The 19,055-nt window shown below is 42.6% G+C and overlaps 1 protein-coding gene across 1 annotated transcript; it reads right to left on the bottom strand.

Annotated features, from left to right (window-relative positions):
- Positions 1 to 12,943: 12,943 nt before the first annotated feature.
- LOC309805974 (proline-rich protein 23C-like) lies at positions 12,944 to 19,055 on the bottom strand (the record flags this gene model as incomplete). The annotated part of the gene is made up of 4 exons (XM_082624338.1): positions 12,944 to 13,785; positions 13,832 to 14,000; positions 18,598 to 18,664; positions 19,051 to 19,055. 4 exons carry the CDS (start codon positions 19,053 to 19,055, stop codon positions 12,944 to 12,946), a joined length of 1,083 nt encoding a protein of 360 aa, XP_082480464.1.

Raw genomic sequence — 19,055 nt, forward strand, 5'->3', positions numbered from 1 at the left:
GATACGGGACGAGTCCTCGGAGCTCCGGGGCCGCCTCCTGCAGTTGGTCCTGCAGTTCAGGTTTCTAGGGGAACGGCGTCTGGCGCGGGGCTGGGCCTGGCGCCTTCGAATCTTCAGCTCGTCACGCCGATTCGTCTACGCAACAGACAGCGAAAGATGTTGCCCGTGAAGCCAGTGGAATCCTAGTCGCAAAATGTCACGCGAAGCCCCGCCCCCTCCAAGGCTCCGCCCCGTAGACCTCGCGGTATCTGTGCTGCCCAATAGCCGGGGCTGTGGTTGGTAGAAAGCTACTGTTAAAGTCCTCTGGGGGCCAGAATACTCGTGTACTTCATTTTTAGAGAAAAAAAGATACCCCGAAAATGGAACTTTAACTATTAGTCACCTTTAAGGTTAATATTTTCCTTTGATTTCAGGCATTCTAGAGAAAAAAACCACTCAAATAGACCACCCCCCTGGCAACATAAAACGGACCTATCTAAACGTTCCATGAAATTCCTTTAATGCTTGTGCTTTCATTTCAGGAGTAAATGGAAAATACTCATATATGTTTAGGTAAAGCTCTGTCTTAATAGTCAAATATTTGTGGCAGTTCCTTCCTGAAGATAAAAGCTGTTATCAAATTAAAACAATCTTAGTATAATTAACTTGTTTTATTCAGTATTTATTATATGCCAACCATTCTACTGAGGTTTAAAAAATGATCTTCATTTATTAAATTAAATTAAATTAATTTATTTATTTATTTATTTGGCGGTACGCGGGCCTCTCACTGTTGTGGCCTCTCCCGTTGCGGAGCACAGGCTCCAGACGCGCTGGCTCAGCGGCCATGGCTCACGGGCCCAGCCCCTCCGCGGCATGCGGGATCTTCCCGGACCGGGACACGAACCCGTGTCCCCTGCGTCGGCAGGCGGACCCTCAACCACTGTGCCACCTGGGAAGCCCTGATCTTTGTTTTGAAAAAATTTTTTATTTTTATGTACTTTTGGCTGCGTTGGGTCTTTGTTGCTGCGTGCGGGCTTTCTCTAGTTGCAGCGAGCGGGGGCTAGTCTTCGCTGCGGTGCACAGGCTTCTCGTTGCGGTGGCTTCTGTTTGTTGCGGAGCATGGGCTCTAGGCACACGGGCTTCTGTAGTTGTGGGACGCAGGCTCAGTAGTCGTGGCTCTTGGGCTCTAGAGTGCAGGCTCAGTAGTTGCGGCACATGGGCTTATTTGCTCCACGGCATGTGGGATCTTCCCGGACCAGGGCTCGAACCCGGCATGCGGATTCTTAACTACTGCGCCGCCAGGACCCTGGTGGCGCAGTAGTTAAGGTATGTACTAAAAGCTGTACACATTTAATGTAAACAACTTGAGTTTGTAGATAAGAATACACTCGTGAAACTATCACCACAATCAAAACCGTAAAAGTTATCTATGACCTGCAAAAGTGTCTTCCTGCCCTCTCTGAAAAAAAAAATGACCTTTTTTACTTTTCACAACACCTGAAGCTCAGAGTGGTCAAGTGAGGTTTCAAAACTTAAATATGTACCACGTTTGTGTTAGATATAGGCATCCAATGCAGACTTCTCTGGTTTTAAATCATGAACTCTTAACTCATACATTTATTGCATACACCTAAGAGTGAATTACTATAATTGGTCCTGTGTGTGTCTTTTCAAGTTAATAGGTAGGGACTTCCCTGGTGACGCAGTGGTTAAGAATCTGCCTGCCAATGCAGGGGACATGGGTTTGATCCCTGATCTGGGAAGACCCCACATGCTGCAGAGCAGCAAAACCCGTGCGCCACAACGGCTGAAGCCCTTGTGCCTAGAGCCTGTGCTCTGCAACAAGAGAAGCCACTGCAATGAGAAGCCCGCGCACTGCAACCAAGAGTAGCCCCTGCTGGCCTCAACTAGAGAAAAGCCAGCATGCAGCACCGAAGACCAGACACAGCCAAAAATAAATAAATAGATAAATAAATAAACAAAGAAATAAATAAATTTTAAAATTATAAAAAAAAGATTCAAAAAATGTTAATAGGTAACGCCTTCCTCTTTTTTTTCCCCAAAATATTTTTCACAGTTTAAACTCCTGTGAGCGGAGTATGTTTCCATTTCATTACATCCTTGTAAACATTTCTTATTGATAGACTCTTAACTGTTTTCCAACCTGGTGTAGTAAAATGCTATATCATTGTGTTTTCATTTTGCATTTCTGATTGCCAGTCAAGGTGGATCATTTTTTTCACATGCTTATTAGCCAATATTATATTTAATTCTTTGAAATATTCCCATCTTCTTGGTTTTTTTTTACTTAAAAAAATTAGGTTTCAACTTTTCCTCCAACTTTTTGCAGTGCTGGTTCGTTCTTCAAAGACCAACTCTGAGGGCACTTTCTTGAAAAGGGCATTTCTGACCATTTTGTTTGGAATGGTTTCTTCACTTACTCTCTATCTCATCCCTCTCTCTATGGCCTTCATAGTATTACCACATTCTGTAAATAAACAAAATATTGTTTAAAGACATTGGGGTTCAGTCATACTACTACCAGTCACTTATCAAATGTATGTGTAGCAAATGTCTCTATCACAGTCTTTGAAGACTTTCGCCCTTGAATCACTGTAATTCTCACTCATTGCACATCTGCTGTAGTTTGTGGTGAGTTTAATATTGTCATGGATCCCTCCTCCCCCCACATCTTGGCTTCTCAGTTCTCTTCCTCTTCAGTAATTTTGTCCTCCCTCCTACCTCATTGACTCATACTCTTTTACCTTGTCATTATGAAACTTATATGGTAGTCATCAGTTACATCCATTAGACTATAACTTAATTAGTAAATAGTAAACTGTAAACTGCCTTCGCTGGTCAAGCTCACTTTAACTGTTTTTACAAAAACTTGCATATCCCCCAAGCATGATGTAGCCTAAAGAGTAAGCTACAAGGCCTCTTCACGACCCCTATGGATAAGTACCTCTGATGTAAGAGTCTTAAGATGTTTGCCCGAGTTGTTTTTTTGGAACTTGGAGTCAGTTGTCCAGTTTGAACTTCAGCTGGTTAAGACTGGTTGGGACAACCGCCTCTCCCCTCGGGCATGCGAGAGTGTCTGATCGGTGGCCATTTGATGTCAGAGGGCCAAAACCTCCACCCTAAGAATATGCCAATGTCGCCGTTTTCTGAACATGCATCCTCTGAAGAAGCACGTAGCTTAGTTGCACCTGCCGAGAATAACGATACATCTTTTTTTAAAAATGTATTTATTTATTTAATTTATTTATTTTTGGCTGCGTTGGGTCTTCGTTGCTGCGTGCGGGCTTTCTCTGTTTGCAGTGAGCGGGGGCTTCTCTTCGTTGCAGTGTGCAGGCCTCTCATTGTGGTGGCTTCTCTTGTTGTGGAACACGGACACTAGGAGCGTGGGCTTCAGCAGTTGTGGCACACGGGCTCAGTAGTTGTGGCACGCAGGCTCTAGAGTGCAGGCTCAGTACTTGTGGCTCAAGGGCTTAGTTGCTCCGAGGCATGTGAGATCTTCCCAGACCAGGGCTCGAACCCATGTCCCCTGCATTGGTAGGCGGATTCTTTTTTTTTTTTTTTTGGTAGGCGGATTCTTAACCACTGTGCCACCAGGGAAGTCCAGACCCGATCTTTTTCTCCTTTCCACTCACCTTTCCCCACACTCCCTGCACCTCAGGCCACCCTAATTCTTTATCCAGTAAATATCCCTAGCCCCTGGCCTTTGGGGAGATGGATTTGAGATTTGTTCTCCTTTCTCCTTGCTTGACTGCCTTGTGAATAAACCCTTTCTCTGCTGCAAACCTCTCTATCTCAGAGTTGGGCTTTCTGTGTGTGAGGCAAATGAACGTGGCTCAGTAACAATTACTCCAAATTGTGACCCCCTCTGTAATCACAATTTAAAAGATTTATTCTCAGAGTAGTGGCTACCTCCTAACTTTCTAGCTTAGCCCTTTACATATCCAAACTCCATCAATGCTTATGCCCTTCTGGAAAAATTCATCTTTTCAGTGAAACTTAAACTATCAGTTCTTCACTTCCCTCCATAACTGGAACTTAAATTCCACGAAGAGTCATTTTAATCATTGCTATATGTATATCTTTTTTAAAAATTATTTTTTATTGAGGTAACATTTGTTTATAACATTATATAAGTTTCATATGGACAACATTATATTTCTACTTCTGTACACACTACAGCATGCTCACCAACAAAGATTTAGTTTGTATAGTCACCACAGAGTTGATCCTCTTTATCCATTTCACCCTTTCCCCTCTGGTAGCCACTACTCTGCTCTCTGTATCTACATGTTTGTTTTTGTTTGGTGTGGTTTGTTCATTTACTTTGTATGTTTTTTTTTTAAATTCCATATCTATGTGAAATCATATGGTATTTGGCTTTCTCTAGCTGACTTCTTTCACTTAGCATAATACTCTCAGTGTCCATCCATGCTGTGGCAAATGGCCAGGTTTTATTTTTTTCCTATGGCTGTATCTATATTGTATATATTGTGTTTCACCTCTTCTTTATTCATTTATTGGTTGATGGGCACTGCGGTTGTTGCTATACCTTGACTATTGTAAATAATGCTGCAATGAACATGGGGTGCATAAGTGTTTTCAAGTTAGTGTTTTCATATACTTTGGATAAATACTCAGAAGTGGGATAGCTGGATCATATGGTAGTTCTATTCCTGCATTTCTAAGGAATCTTCATACCGTTCTCCATAGTGGCTGTGCCAGTTTACATTCCCACCGACACCGCAGGAGGGCTCACTTTTCTCCACGTACTCGCCAACACTTTTAATTTCTTGCCTTTTGATAAAAGCCATTCTAACAGGTATGAAGTGATATGTCATTGTCGGTTTTTATTTTAGTTTTTTAAAAATTGAGGTATAATGGAGTTACAGTGTTACGTTTCAGGTGTACAAGATAATGATGAACAATTCCTAAAGATTATACTCCATTTATAGTTATTATAAAATATTGGCTATGGACCCTTGCCTGGCGGTCCAGTGGTTAAGACTCCATGCTTCCACTGCAGGGGCCCCGGGTTCAGTCCCTGTTCAGGGAACTAAGATCCGCGTGTGCTGCGGGGTACGGCCAAAAAATAAATATTGGCTGTATTCCCTGTGTTGTACAATATATCCTTGTAGCTTAATTACTTTAAACATAGTAGTTTATACCTCTTCATCTCTTACCCCATCTTGCCTCTCCCCACTTGTAACCACGAGTTTGTTCTCTATATCTGTGAATCTGTTTCTTTTTCGTTATATTCACTAGTTTGTTTTATTTTCTGGATTCCATGTTTAAGTGATAACATAACAGTATTTGTCTTTCTCTGTCTGACTTATTTCACTATGCATAATACCCTACAAGTCTATCCATGTTGTTGTAAATGACAAAATTTCACTCTTTTTTTATGGCTGAGTATATACATACACACAGACACACACATGCATATATGTATCACATCACATCTTCTTTAGCTGTCCATCTGTTGATGGACACTTAGGTTGTTTCCACATTTTGGCTGTCATAAATAATGCTGCCACGAACATTCAGCTGCATGTATCTTTTCAAAGTAGTGTTTTTGTTTTCTTTGGATGTATACCCAGGAGTGGAATTGCTGTATCCTATGGTAATTCTATTTAGTTTTTTGAGGAACCTCCACACTGTTTTCCACAGTGGCTGCACCAATTCACATTCCCACCAACAGTGTACGGGGGTCCCCTTTATTTCACAACCTAGCCAACATTTGTTATTTGTGGTCGTTTTGATGTTAGGTGTTCTTACAGGTGTGAGGTGGTATCTCATGGTGGTTTGATTTGTATTTCTCTGACGGTTAGTGATGTTGAGCATCTTTTCATGTGCCTGTTGCCCGACTGTTATGTCTTCTTTGGAAAAATGTCTGTTCACCTCTTCTGCCCATTTTTGTTAATTGATTTTTATTGGAGTGTAGTTGATTTACAATGTTGTGTTAGTTTCAGGTGTACAGCAAAGTGAATCAGTTATACATAGATCCACTGTTTTTTAGATTCTGTTCCCATATACGTTATTACAGAGTATTGAGGAGAGTTGTATAAACTTTTTTTTTACATCTTTATTGGAGTATAATCGCTTTACCATGGTGTGTTAGTTTCTGCCTTATAACACAGTGAATCAGTTATACATATACATATGTTCCCATATCTCTTCCCTCTTGCGTCTCCCTCCCTCCCACCCTCCCTATCCCACCCTTCTAGGTGGTCACAAAGCACTGAGCTGATCTCCCTGTGCTATGCGGCTGCTTCCCAGTAGCTATCTGTTTTACATTTGGTAGTGTATATATGTCCATGCCTCTCTCTCGCTTTGTCAGAGCTTACCCTTGCCCCTCCCCATATCCTCAAGTCCGTTCTCTAGTAGGTCTGTGTCTTTATTCCTGTCTTACCCCTAGGTTCTTCATGACATTTTTTCCCTTAAATTCCATATCTATGTGTTAGCATACGGTATTTGTCTTTCTCTTTCTGACTGACTTCACTCTGTATGACAGACTCTAGGTCCATCCACCTCATTACACATAGCTCAATTTCGTTTCTTTTTATGGCTGAGTAATATTCCATTGTATATCTGTGCCACATCTTCTTTATCCATTCATCCAATGATGGACACTTAGGTTGTTTCCAGCTCCGGGCTACTGTGAATAGAGCTGCAATGAACATTTTGGTACATGACTCTTTTTTAATTATGGTTTTCTCAGGGTATATGCCCAGTAGTGGGATTGCTGGGTCACATGGTAGTTCTATTTGTAGTTTTTTAAGGAACCTCCATACTGTTCCCCATAGTGGCTGTACCAATTCACATTCCCACCAGCAGTGCAAGAGTGTTCCCTTTTCTCCACACCCTCTCCAGCATTTATTGTTTCTAGACTTTTAGATGATGGCCATTCTGACTGGTGTGAGATGATATCTCATTGTAGTTTTGACTTGCATTTCTCTAATGGTTAATGATGTTGAGCGTTCTTTCATGTGTTTGTTGGGAGTCTGTATATCTTCTTTGGAGAAATGTCTATTTAGGTCTTCTGCCCATTTTTGGATTGGGTTGTTTGTTTGTTTGCTACTGAGCTGCATGAGCTGCTTATAAATTTTGGAGATTAATCCTTTGTCAGTTGCTTCATTTGGAAATATTTTGTCCCATTCCGAGGGTTGTCTTTGGTCTTGCTTATGGTTTCCTTTGCTGTGCAAAAGCTTTGAAGTTTCATTAGGTCCCATTTGTTTATCTTTGTTTTTTATTTCCATTTCTCTAGGAGGTGGGTCCAAAAGGATCTTGTTGTGATTTATGTCATAGAGTGTTCTGCCTATGTTTTCCTCTAAGAGTTTGATAGTTTCTGGCGTTACATTTAGGTCTTTAATCCATTTTGAGCTTATTTTTGTGTATGGTGTTCGGGAGTGATCTAATCTCATACTTTTACATGTACCTGTCCAGTTTTCCCAGCACCACTTATTGAAGAGGCTGTCCTTTCTCCACTGTACATTCCTGCCTCCTTTATCAAAGATAAGGTGACCATATGTGCGTGGGTTTATCTCTGGGCTTTCTATCCTGTTCCTTCTGCCCGTTTTTCAATCAGGTGGTTTGCTTTTTCCTATTGAGTTGTATGAGCTGTTTATATATTTTGGATATTAACCTCTTATTGGTCATCTCATTCCCAAATATTTTCCCCCATTCAGTAGGTTGTCTTTTCATTTTGTTGATGGTTTCCTTTGCTGTGTGAAAACTATTAGGTTTAATTAGGTCCCATTTGTTTATTTTGGCTTTTGTTTCCTTTGCCTTAGGAGACAGATTAAAAAAATATACAGTAAAGATAGAAAATCAACCATGTACAAAGCTAGTAGGAAGGTTAAAAGCCAAAAGTAGTAATATCATCTGTATCTACAGTAAGCAGTTTGGGGATACACAAAATACTTAGATGTAAAATATGATGTCAAACACAGTAATCATAAGGGGAGGAGAGTACAATTGTAGGGTTGTTAAATGCATTTGAGATTTGAGATCAGCAACTTAAAACAATCACATATAACAAGATATCACTGTATATAAACTTCATGATAGACACAAACAGAAAAATCTATAATAGATGCACACAGAAAAAAGAGGCAAGGATTTGAACATGACATTAAAGATAGTCATCAAATCACAAGACAAAAGAATGAAAGAAGAAGAAAGGAGGAAAAAAGCACTACAAAACAATGTCAAAACAATTAATAAAATGGCAATAAGACCATACACATCAATAATTATTCAAAGTAAATGGACTAAATGCTCCAATCAAAAGACATAGGGCGATAGATAAATGAGGACCTACTGTATGGCACAGGGAACTCTATTCAATATTTTGTATATAATAACTTATAATGGAAAAGAATCTGAAAAAGAATATATACATATATAGATCGCTTTGCTGTACACCTGAAACTAATACAACATTGTAAATCAACTATACTTCAATAAAAAGTTGTTTGTTTTGAAAAAAAAAAAAGAGTGGCCGAATGGATACAAAAACAAGACCCATATATATGCTGCCTACAAGAGACTCACTTCGGAGCTAAAGACACACATAGACTGAAAGTGAGGGGATGGAAAAAGATACTCCATGCAAATGGAAATAAAAAGAAAGCTGGGGAGCAATACTTACATGAGACATAGACTTTAAGAGAAATAGACTTTTGTGGTTTGGATTTGCATTTCTCTAATAATTTGTGACGTTGAACATCTTTTCATGTGTCTATTGGCCATCTATGTCTTCTTTGGAAAGTGTCCTATACCCATTTGGGGGTTGTTTTATTTTTGTTGTTGTTGTTGTGAGTTCTTTCTATATTTTGGATGTTCACCCCTGACTGGATATATGATTTGCAAGTATCTTCTTCCATTAGGTAGGTTCCCTGTTCATTTTGTTGCTGGTTTCCTTTACTGTGCAGAAACTTCTTAGTTTGATGTAATCCTATTTGTTTACTTTTGCTTGTGTTTCCCTTGCCTGAGGAGACAAATAAGTGGAAAAGTGTTCTGTGCTCATGGATTGGAAGAAATAACATCGTTCAAATGTCTCTATTACCTAAAGCAATCTTCAGATTCAATGCAATCTCTATCAAAGTCCCAAGGATATTTTTCGCAAAAATAGAATAAAAAAGTCTTAGATTTACATGAAACCATAAGAGACCCTGAACAGCCAAAGCAATCCTGATAAAAAGAACAGAGTTGGAGGTATCACACTCTCTGATTTAAAACTATATTATAAAGCTACAATAATCAAAACAGCATTATATTTGCAGAAAAGCAGATACATAGGTCAATGGAACATAACTGAGAACCTGGGAGTAAACCCATACATATATGGATAATGAATTCATGGCAAGGAAGCAAAGAGCGTACAATGGAAAAGGACAGTCTCTTCAATAAATGGTGACGGGGGAACTTCCCTGGTGGTGCAGTGGTTAAAACTCCGTCTGCCAATGCAGGGGGACACGGGTTCGATTCCTGGTCTGGCAAGATCCCACACGCCACGGAGCAACTAAGCCCGTGCGCCACAACTACTGAGCCTGTGCCCTAGAGCCCGCGAGCCACAACTACTGAGCCCCTGTGCCACAACTACCAAAGCCCGTGTGCCTAGAGCCTGTGCTCCGCAACAAGAGAAGCCACTGCAATGAGAAGCCCATGCACTGCAACGAAGACCCAACGCAGCCAAAAATAAATAAATAAATAAATTTAGATTAAAAAATGGTGTTGGGAAAACTGGACAGCCACATGCTAAGAAAAAAAAAAAGAAACTAGACCACTATCTCACACCACACACAAAAGTCATCTCAATGCATTAAAGACTTTAGTGTAGGGCTTCCCTGGTGGCGCAGTGGTTGAGAGTCCGCCTGCCGATGCAGGGGACACGGGTTCGTGCCCCGGTCCGGGAAGATCCCACATGCCACGGAGCGGCTGGGCCCGTGAGCCATGGCTGCTGAGCCTGCGCATCCGGAGCCTGTGCTCCGCCACGGGAGAGGCCACAACAGTGAGAGGCCCGCATACCACAAAAAAAAAAAAAAAGAAAGAAATGGGCAGAAGACCTAAATAGACATTTCTCCAAAGAAGACATACGGAAGGCCAAAAAGCACATGAAAATATGCTCAACATCACTAATTACTAGACAAATGCAAATCAAAACTACAATGAGGTATCACGTCACACTGGTCAGCATGAGCATCATTAAAAAGTCCACATATAATAAGTGCTGGAGAGGGTGTGGAGAAAAGGGAACTCTCCTACAGTGTTGAAGGGAATGTAAATTGGTGCAGCCATTATGGAGAACAGCATGGAGATTCCTTAAGAAACTAAAAAGGGTTGCTATATGGTCCAGCAGTCCCACTCCTGGGCAAATATCCCGAGAAAACTCTAATTTGAAAAGATACATGCACCCCAATGTTCATAGTAGCACTATTTAAAATAGCCAACTGGCGACTTCCTTGGTGGCGCAGTGGTTAAGAATCTGCCTGCCAGTGCAGGGGACACAGGTTTGAGCCCTGGGCTGGGAAGACCCCACATGCCACCAAGCAACTAAGCCCGTGTGCCACAACTACTGAAGCCCGCTAGCCTAGAGCCCACGAGCCACAGCTACTGAGCCCACATGCCACAATTACTGAGGCCCGCGTGCCTAGAGCCCGTGCTCTGCAACAAGAGAAGCCACCGTAATGAGAAGCCTGCACACTGCAACGAAGAGTAGCCCCCGCTCGCTGCAACTACAGAAAGCCCACGTGCAGCAACAAAACCCAACACAGCCAAAAATTAAATAAATAAATAAATGAATGAAAAAAAACCCCAAGACATGGAAGCAACCTAAATGTCTATCTACAGATGAATGGATAAAAAGATGTGGCATACCTATACAATGGAATACTACTCAGCCATAAATGAGAATGAGATGATGCCATTTGTAGCAACATGGATGGACCTAGAGATTATCATACTAAGTGAAGTAAGTCAAAGAAAGATAAATATCATATGATATCACTTATATGTGGAATGTAAAATATGACACAAATGAAGTTATTTACAAAACAGAAATAGACTCACAGACATAGAAAACAACCTTATGTTTACCAAAGGGGAAAGAGGGTGGGGGAGAGATAAATTAGGAGTTTGGGATTAGCAGATATAAAACTATCATGTATTCAGTGTAAAACAGATAAACAACAAGGTCCTACTGTATAGCACAGGGAACTATATTCAATATCCTGTAATAAACCATAACCATGTAAAAGAATATGGAAAAAATATGTAACTTTGCTGTACACCACAAAGTAACACACCAATGTAAATCAACTATACTTCAATTAAAAAATAAAATAAAATTTAAAAATGTGCTAATGAACAGCTGAGTCAAATATAAAAGGAACAACAACTTGATTGGCAGAGACCTCTTGCCTGCAACAACAATAAAAAATGGCAGAACAATGGAGTAATGTCTTTAAAGTACTTAAATAACACTTTAGAATTAGGAATGAATACATAATAAAAGTTTTCAGATATACAAGACTATGAGAGTGTACTACACAAAACATGTTGAGATTTACAAAACCAAGATAATTTACTACACATAGGGTATAGTGGAAAGAACTATTAAAGTATATTCTTCAGCAAGAAGAAAATTGAGGCTAGACTTTGAGAGTGGAATATAGGAATAAAAAGGTAGAGAGGAAATGGTGAAGCATGTTGGTGAATATAAATAGTATTGATGTTTAAAAAAACTGAAACCATCTTGTTTTCAGCTTTACCTGTAGATTTTATTTCTTTTGTAAAAATGTGAAAGAAATATGGTAATTAATTAATGTTTTATTTTTTTTAATTTTTATTTATTTATTTTTGGCTGCGTTGAGTCTTCGTTGCTGCGCACGGGCTTTCTCTAGTTGCGGTGAGTGGGGGCTACTCTTCGTTGAGGTGCACGGGCTTCTCACTGCAGTGGCTTCTCTGGTGGCGAAGCATGGGCTGTAGGTGCGTGGGCTTCAGCTGTGGCTCATGGGCTTAGTTGCTCCACGGCATGTGGGATCTTCCCAGACCAGGGCTCGAACCCATGTCCCCTGCATTAGCAGGCAGATTCTTAACCACTGCGCCACCAGGGAGGCCCCTAAATTAATGTTTTAAGAGTTAGAGGTTTGATTTACAAAAGAAAAAACTCGGGGTAGAATGTCAAAGGTATGAATAATGTGGAATAGCAGGAATGCAAACATTTTACATCAGTCTCTGAGTCAAAATAACCGGAGGAAGAGATTTAAAAAGGAAATGCATATCCTAATACATGCTGAAAACATCTGATAAAATCCAGCATTTATTCATAATGAAAAGTGAACTTGACTGGAAGAGAACTTCCTCAGGTTAAGAGGAAGCTATGAACAAACATCATACAATTATGTATAGTAACCATCATACTATTTTGCAACTTTCCAGGAGAGCAGCTCAAAACACCAAGAAAGAGAAAAGCCATGGCTAAAAATCTTCATAAATGCATGGGAAAACATATAACATGAGAAATCCAGTTATTTATTGGTTTGGGGAGAAATAGGGTAGCAATAGGGTATGGTGCTGGAGAGAGAAGAATTTGAGAGAAAATAACCAATGCAAACGAGCGGGAATGGATAGGCCTGAGAATGATGTTGTAAAGAAGTCCAGACGTCTGAACACACATTGTCCGGTATCCCTGGGCGGATTTTCCATTTCAAAGATGAGGTCTAGAGTCTGCTTTCTTTTCCTGACATCTTCTCCTGCTACTATAGCCAGTCTGGAGGGGAAAAGGAGTTGTTGGCCCACGAGATGCTTAATTTCCAGGTTGTAGGACATTCAGTGTAAAAGACGCCGGGAAATCCATTGGGCCTCCAGGATGGTAGCCAGAATTTGTGTGTGTGTGTGTGTGTGTGTGTGTGTGTGTGTGTGTACCCCGCGGTGCAGTTCATTCCGGGAACAGACATCTCTGGGCCTCGCGCTTAGGACGGTAAGGGCGTTGGGGGCGCTCGTGAGGACCCGGACTCGGAGAGGGAGGTAGAGGTTGGAGTGGTGAGTCGAGGGAGAGCTCCCGAAGGTGCAAGTGCAGGTTGTCGTCGTGGTGAGGAGAGCGTTTCTCTGGACTAGGATTGGGCGCCCGAGGACGGGGCTCTGGGACAAAGCCCTGCGCGCTGGGTCCCGACACCCTTGCGGTGGGGCTGCGGAGCTCAGCGACGGAGCCGGCTTCAGCCTCCATCCCAGGCGGCAGGAGCTCGGCGTCTGCTTCCTCCTGGTTGGCCTCTTCTTGGCGGGCGATCTCTGGGACAGCTGCGCAGAAGAATCCCGGCTCCCGGGCCATGTACTCCCCTGGAGCGCTCAGGAAAGCGGCCCGTTGCAGGCCCTGTCCCCACGGGCCTTCCACGCCCCAGCCCAGGAGGGCCTCGGGGACCAGCATGAGCATGTGATCTCCGAGAGACACTTGCAGCACGGACGTGGGCTTGGGCGCCAGCAGCACGTCGACGCCATCTAGGGGCAGGTGCAGGGCACAGCCGGCGGGCAGGACCACTACGGAAGTGAGCGCGTCCGCGGCCGGAGGTCCCGTCAGGTTGTCCAGGCTGGGCGCCGCCTCGGACTCGGACTCGGGGTCCTCGGGCTCCTCCGTTCGGCGGCGCTTGGCGGGGCCGGGTCCTTCGGTCTGCGGTCCCCACCAGTCCGCAGGGTAGGCACTGGGCCTGCGGGGCCGTTTGCCCATGACCTCGACCGACGGACGGCGCCCCCGGGGCCTGGCAGAGGGCGAGGAGGCGCTCGATCCTGCACGCTGTGACGGGTTTCGACGACGGCTGAGGCAAGCCGGGGCGGGGCGGCGCGATGCGGCGACGGCAGGACGGCGCGATACGGGACGAGTCCTCGGAGCTCCGGGGCCGCCTCCTGCAGTTGGTCCTGCAGTTCAGGTTTCTAGGGGAACGGCGTCTGGCGCGGGGCTGGGCCTGGCGCCTTCGAATCTTCAGCTCGTCACGCCGATTCGTCTACGCAACAGACAGCGAAAGATGTTGCCCGTGAAGCCAGTGGAATCCTAGTCGCAAAATGTCACGCGAAGCCCCGCCCCCTCCAAGGCTCCGCCCCGTAGACCTCGCGGTATCTGTGCTGCCCAATAGCCGGGGCTGTGGTTGGTAGAAAGCTACTGTTAAAGTCCTCTGGGGGCCAGAATACTCGTGTACTTCATTTTTAGAGAAAAAAAGATACCCCGAAAATGGAACTTTAACTATTAGTCACCTTTAAGGTTAATATTTTCCTTTGATTTCAGGCATTCTAGAGAAAAAAACCACTCAAATAGACCACCCCCCTGGCAACATAAAACGGACCTATCTAAACGTTCCATGAAATTCCTTTAATGCTTGTGCTTTCATTTCAGGAGTAAATGGAAAATACTCATATATGTTTAGGTAAAGCTCTGTCTTAATAGTCAAATATTTGTGGCAGTTCCTTCCTGAAGATAAAAGCTGTTATCAAATTAAAACAATCTTAGTATAATTAACTTGTTTTATTCAGTATTTATTATATGCCAACCATTCTACTGAGGTTTAAAAAATGATCTTCATTTATTAAATTAAATTAAATTAATTTATTTATTTATTTATTTGGCGGTACGCGGGCCTCTCACTGTTGTGGCCTCTCCCGTTGCGGAGCACAGGCTCCAGACGCGCTGGCTCAGCGGCCATGGCTCACGGGCCCAGCCCCTCCGCGGCATGCGGGATCTTCCCGGACCGGGACACGAACCCGTGTCCCCTGCGTCGGCAGGCGGACCCTCAACCACTGTGCCACCTGGGAAGCCCTGATCTTTGTTTTGAAAAAATTTTTTATTTTTATGTACTTTTGGCTGCGTTGGGTCTTTGTTGCTGCGTGCGGGCTTTCTCTAGTTGCAGCGAGCGGGGGCTAGTCTTCGCTGCGGTGCACAGGCTTCTCGTTGCGGTGGCTTCTGTTTGTTGCGGAGCATGGGCTCTAGGCACACGGGCTTCTGTAGTTGTGGGACGCAGGCTCAGTAGTCGTGGCTCTTGGGCTCTAGAGTGCAGGCTCAGTAGTTGCGGCACATGGGCTTATTTGCTCCACGGCATGTGGGATCTTCCCGGACCAGGGCTCGAACCCGGCATGCGGATTCTTAACTACTGCGCCGCCAGGACCCTGGTGGCGCAGTAGTTAAGGTATGTACTAAAAGCTGTACACATTTAATGTAAACAACTTGAGTTTGTAGATAAGAATACACTCGTGAAACTATCACCACAATCAAAACCGTAAAAGTTATCTATGACCTGCAAAAGTGTCTTCCTGCCCTCTCTGAAAAAAAAAATGACCTTTTTTACTTTTCACAACACCTGAAGCTCAGAGTGGTCAAGTGAGGTTTCAAAACTTAAATATGTACCACGTTTGTGTTAGATATAGGCATCCAATGCAGACTTCTCTGGTTTTAAATCATGAACTCTTAACTCATACATTTATTGCATACACCTAAGAGTGAATTACTATAATTGGTCCTGTGTGTGTCTTTTCAAGTTAATAGGTAGGGACTTCCCTGGTGACGCAGTGGTTAAGAATCTGCCTGCCAATGCAGGGGACATGGGTTTGATCCCTGATCTGGGAAGACCCCACATGCTGCAGAGCAGCAAAACCCGTGCGCCACAACGGCTGAAGCCCTTGTGCCTAGAGCCTGTGCTCTGCAACAAGAGAAGCCACTGCAATGAGAAGCCCGCGCACTGCAACCAAGAGTAGCCCCTGCTGGCCTCAACTAGAGAAAAGCCAGCATGCAGCACCGAAGACCAGACACAGCCAAAAATAAATAAATAGATAAATAAATAAACAAAGAAATAAATAAATTTTAAAATTATAAAAAAAAGATTCAAAAAATGTTAATAGGTAACGCCTTCCTCTTTTTTTTCCCCAAAATATTTTTCACAGTTTAAACTCCTGTGAGCGGAGTATGTTTCCATTTCATTACATCCTTGTAAACATTTCTTATTGATAGACTCTTAACTGTTTTCCAACCTGGTGTAGTAAAATGCTATATCATTGTGTTTTCATTTTGCATTTCTGATTGCCAGTCAAGGTGGATCATTTTTTTCACATGCTTATTAGCCAATATTATATTTAATTCTTTGAAATATTCCCATCTTCTTGGTTTTTTTTTACTTAAAAAAATTAGGTTTCAACTTTTCCTCCAACTTTTTGCAGTGCTGGTTCGTTCTTCAAAGACCAACTCTGAGGGCACTTTCTTGAAAAGGGCATTTCTGACCATTTTGTTTGGAATGGTTTCTTCACTTACTCTCTATCTCATCCCTCTCTCTATGGCCTTCATAGTATTACCACATTCTGTAAATAAACAAAATATTGTTTAAAGACATTGGGGTTCAGTCATACTACTACCAGTCACTTATCAAATGTATGTGTAGCAAATGTCTCTATCACAGTCTTTGAAGACTTTCGCCCTTGATTCACTGTAATTCTCACTCATTGCACATCTGCTGTAGTTTGTGGTGAGTTTAATATTGTCATGGATCCCTCCTCCCCCCACGTCTTGGCTTCTCAGTTCTCTTCCTCTTCAGTAATTTTGTCCTCCCTCCTACCTCATTGACTCATACTCTTTTACCTTGTCATTATGAAACTTATATGGTAGTCATCAGTTACATCCATTAGACTATAACTTAATTAGTAAATAGTAAACTGTAAACTGCCTTCGCTGGTCAAGCTCACTTTAACTGTTTTTACAAAAACTTGCATATCCCCCAAGCATGATGTAGCCTAAAGAGTAAGCTACAAGGCCTCTTCACGACCCCTATGGATAAGTACCTCTGATGTAAGAGTCTTAAGATGTTTGCCCGAGTTGTTTTTTTGGAACTTGGAGTCAGTTGTCCAGTTTGAACTTCAGCTGGTTAAGACTGGTTGGGACAACCGCCTCTCCCCTCGGGCATGCGAGAGTGTCTGATCGGTGGCCATTTGATGTCAGAGGGCCAAAACCTCCACCCTAAGAATATGCCAATGTCGCCGTTTTCTGAACATGCATCCTCTGAAGAAGCACGTAGCTTAGTTGCACCTGCCGAGAATAACGATACATCTTTTTTTAAAAATGTATTTATTTATTTAATTTATTTATTTTTGGCTGCGTTGGGTCTTCGTTGCTGCGTGCGGGCTTTCTCTGTTTGCAGTGAGCGGGGGCTTCTCTTCGTTGCAGTGTGCAGGCCTCTCATTGTGGTGGCTTCTCTTGTTGTGGAACACGGACACTAGGAGCGTGGGCTTCAGCAGTTGTGGCACACGGGCTCAGTAGTTGTGGCACGCAGGCTCTAGAGTGCAGGCTCAGTACTTGTGGCTCAAGGGCTTAGTTGCTCCGAGGCATGTGAGATCTTCCCAGACCAGGGCTCGAACCCATGTCCCCTGCATTGGTAGGCGGATTCTTTTTTTTTTTTTTTTTTGGTAGGCGGATTCTTAACCACTGTGCCACCAGGGAAGTCCAGACCCGATCTTTTTCTCCTTTCCACTCACCTTTCCCCACACTCCCTGCACCTCAGGCCACCCTAATTCTTTATCCAGTAAATATCCCTAGCCCCTGGCCTTTGGGGAGATGGATTTGAGATTTGTTCTCCTTTCTCCTTGCTTGACTGCCTTGTGAATAAACCCTTTCTCTGCTGCAAACCTCTCTATCTCAGAGTTGGGCTTTCTGTGTGTGAGGCAAATGAACGTGGCTCAGTAACAATTACTCCAAATTGTGACCCCCTCTGTAATCACAATTTAAAAGATTTATTCTCAGAGTAGTGGCTACCTCCTAACTTTCTAGCTTAGCCCTTTACATATCCAAACTCCATCAATGCTTATGCCCTTCTGGAAAAATTCATCTTTTCAGTGAAACTTAAACTATCAGTTCTTCACTTCCCTCCATAACTGGAACTTAAATTCCACGAAGAGTCATTTTAATCATTGCTATATGTATATCTTTTTTAAAAATTATTTTTTATTGAGGTAACATTTGTTTATAACATTATATAAGTTTCATATGGACAACATTATATTTCTACTTCTGTACACACTACAGCATGCTCACCAACAAAGATTTAGTTTGTATAGTCACCACAGAGTTGATCCTCTTTATCCATTTCACCCTTTCCCCTCTGGTAGCCACTACTCTGCTCTCTGTATCTACATGTTTGTTTTTGTTTGGTGTGGTTTGTTCATTTACTTTGTATGTTTTTTTTTTAAATTCCATATCTATGTGAAATCATATGGTATTTGGCTTTCTCTAGCTGACTTCTTTCACTTAGCATAATACTCTCAGTGTCCATCCATGCTGTGGCAAATGGCCAGGTTTTATTTTTTTCCTATGGCTGTATCTATATTGTATATATTGTGTTTCACCTCTTCTTTATTCATTTATTGGTTGATGGGCACTGCGGTTGTTGCTATACCTTGACTATTGTAAATAATGCTGCAATGAACATGGGGTGCATAAGTGTTTTCAAGTTAGTGTTTTCATATACTTTGGATAAATACTCAGAAGTGGGATAGCTGGATCATATGGTAGTTCTATTCCTGCATTTCTAAGGAATCTTCATACCGTTCTCCATAGTGGCTGTGCCAGTTTACATTCCCACCGACACCGCAGGAGGGCTCACTTTTCTCCACGTACTCGCCAACACTTTTAATTTCTTGCCTTTTGATAAAAGCCATTCTAACAGGTATGAAGTGATATGTCATTGTCGGTTTTTATTTTAGTTTTTTAAAAATTGAGGTATAATGGAGTTACAGTGTTACGTTTCAGGTGTACAAGATAATGATGAACAATTCCTAAAGATTATACTCCATTTATAGTTATTATAAAATATTGGCTATGGACCCTTGCCTGGCGGTCCAGTGGTTAAGACTCCATGCTTCCACTGCAGGGGCCCCGGGTTCAGTCCCTGTTCAGGGAACTAAGATCCGCGTGTGCTGCGGGGTACGGCCAAAAAATAAATATTGGCTGTATTCCCTGTGTTGTACAATATATCCTTGTAGCTTAATTACTTTAAACATAGTAGTTTATACCTCTTCATCTCTTACCCCAT

Source organism: Mesoplodon mirus (assembly GCF_964341445.2).
Source record: "Mesoplodon mirus genome assembly, chromosome: 6".
Classification (NCBI taxonomy): Eukaryota; Metazoa; Chordata; class Mammalia; order Artiodactyla; family Ziphiidae; genus Mesoplodon; species Mesoplodon mirus.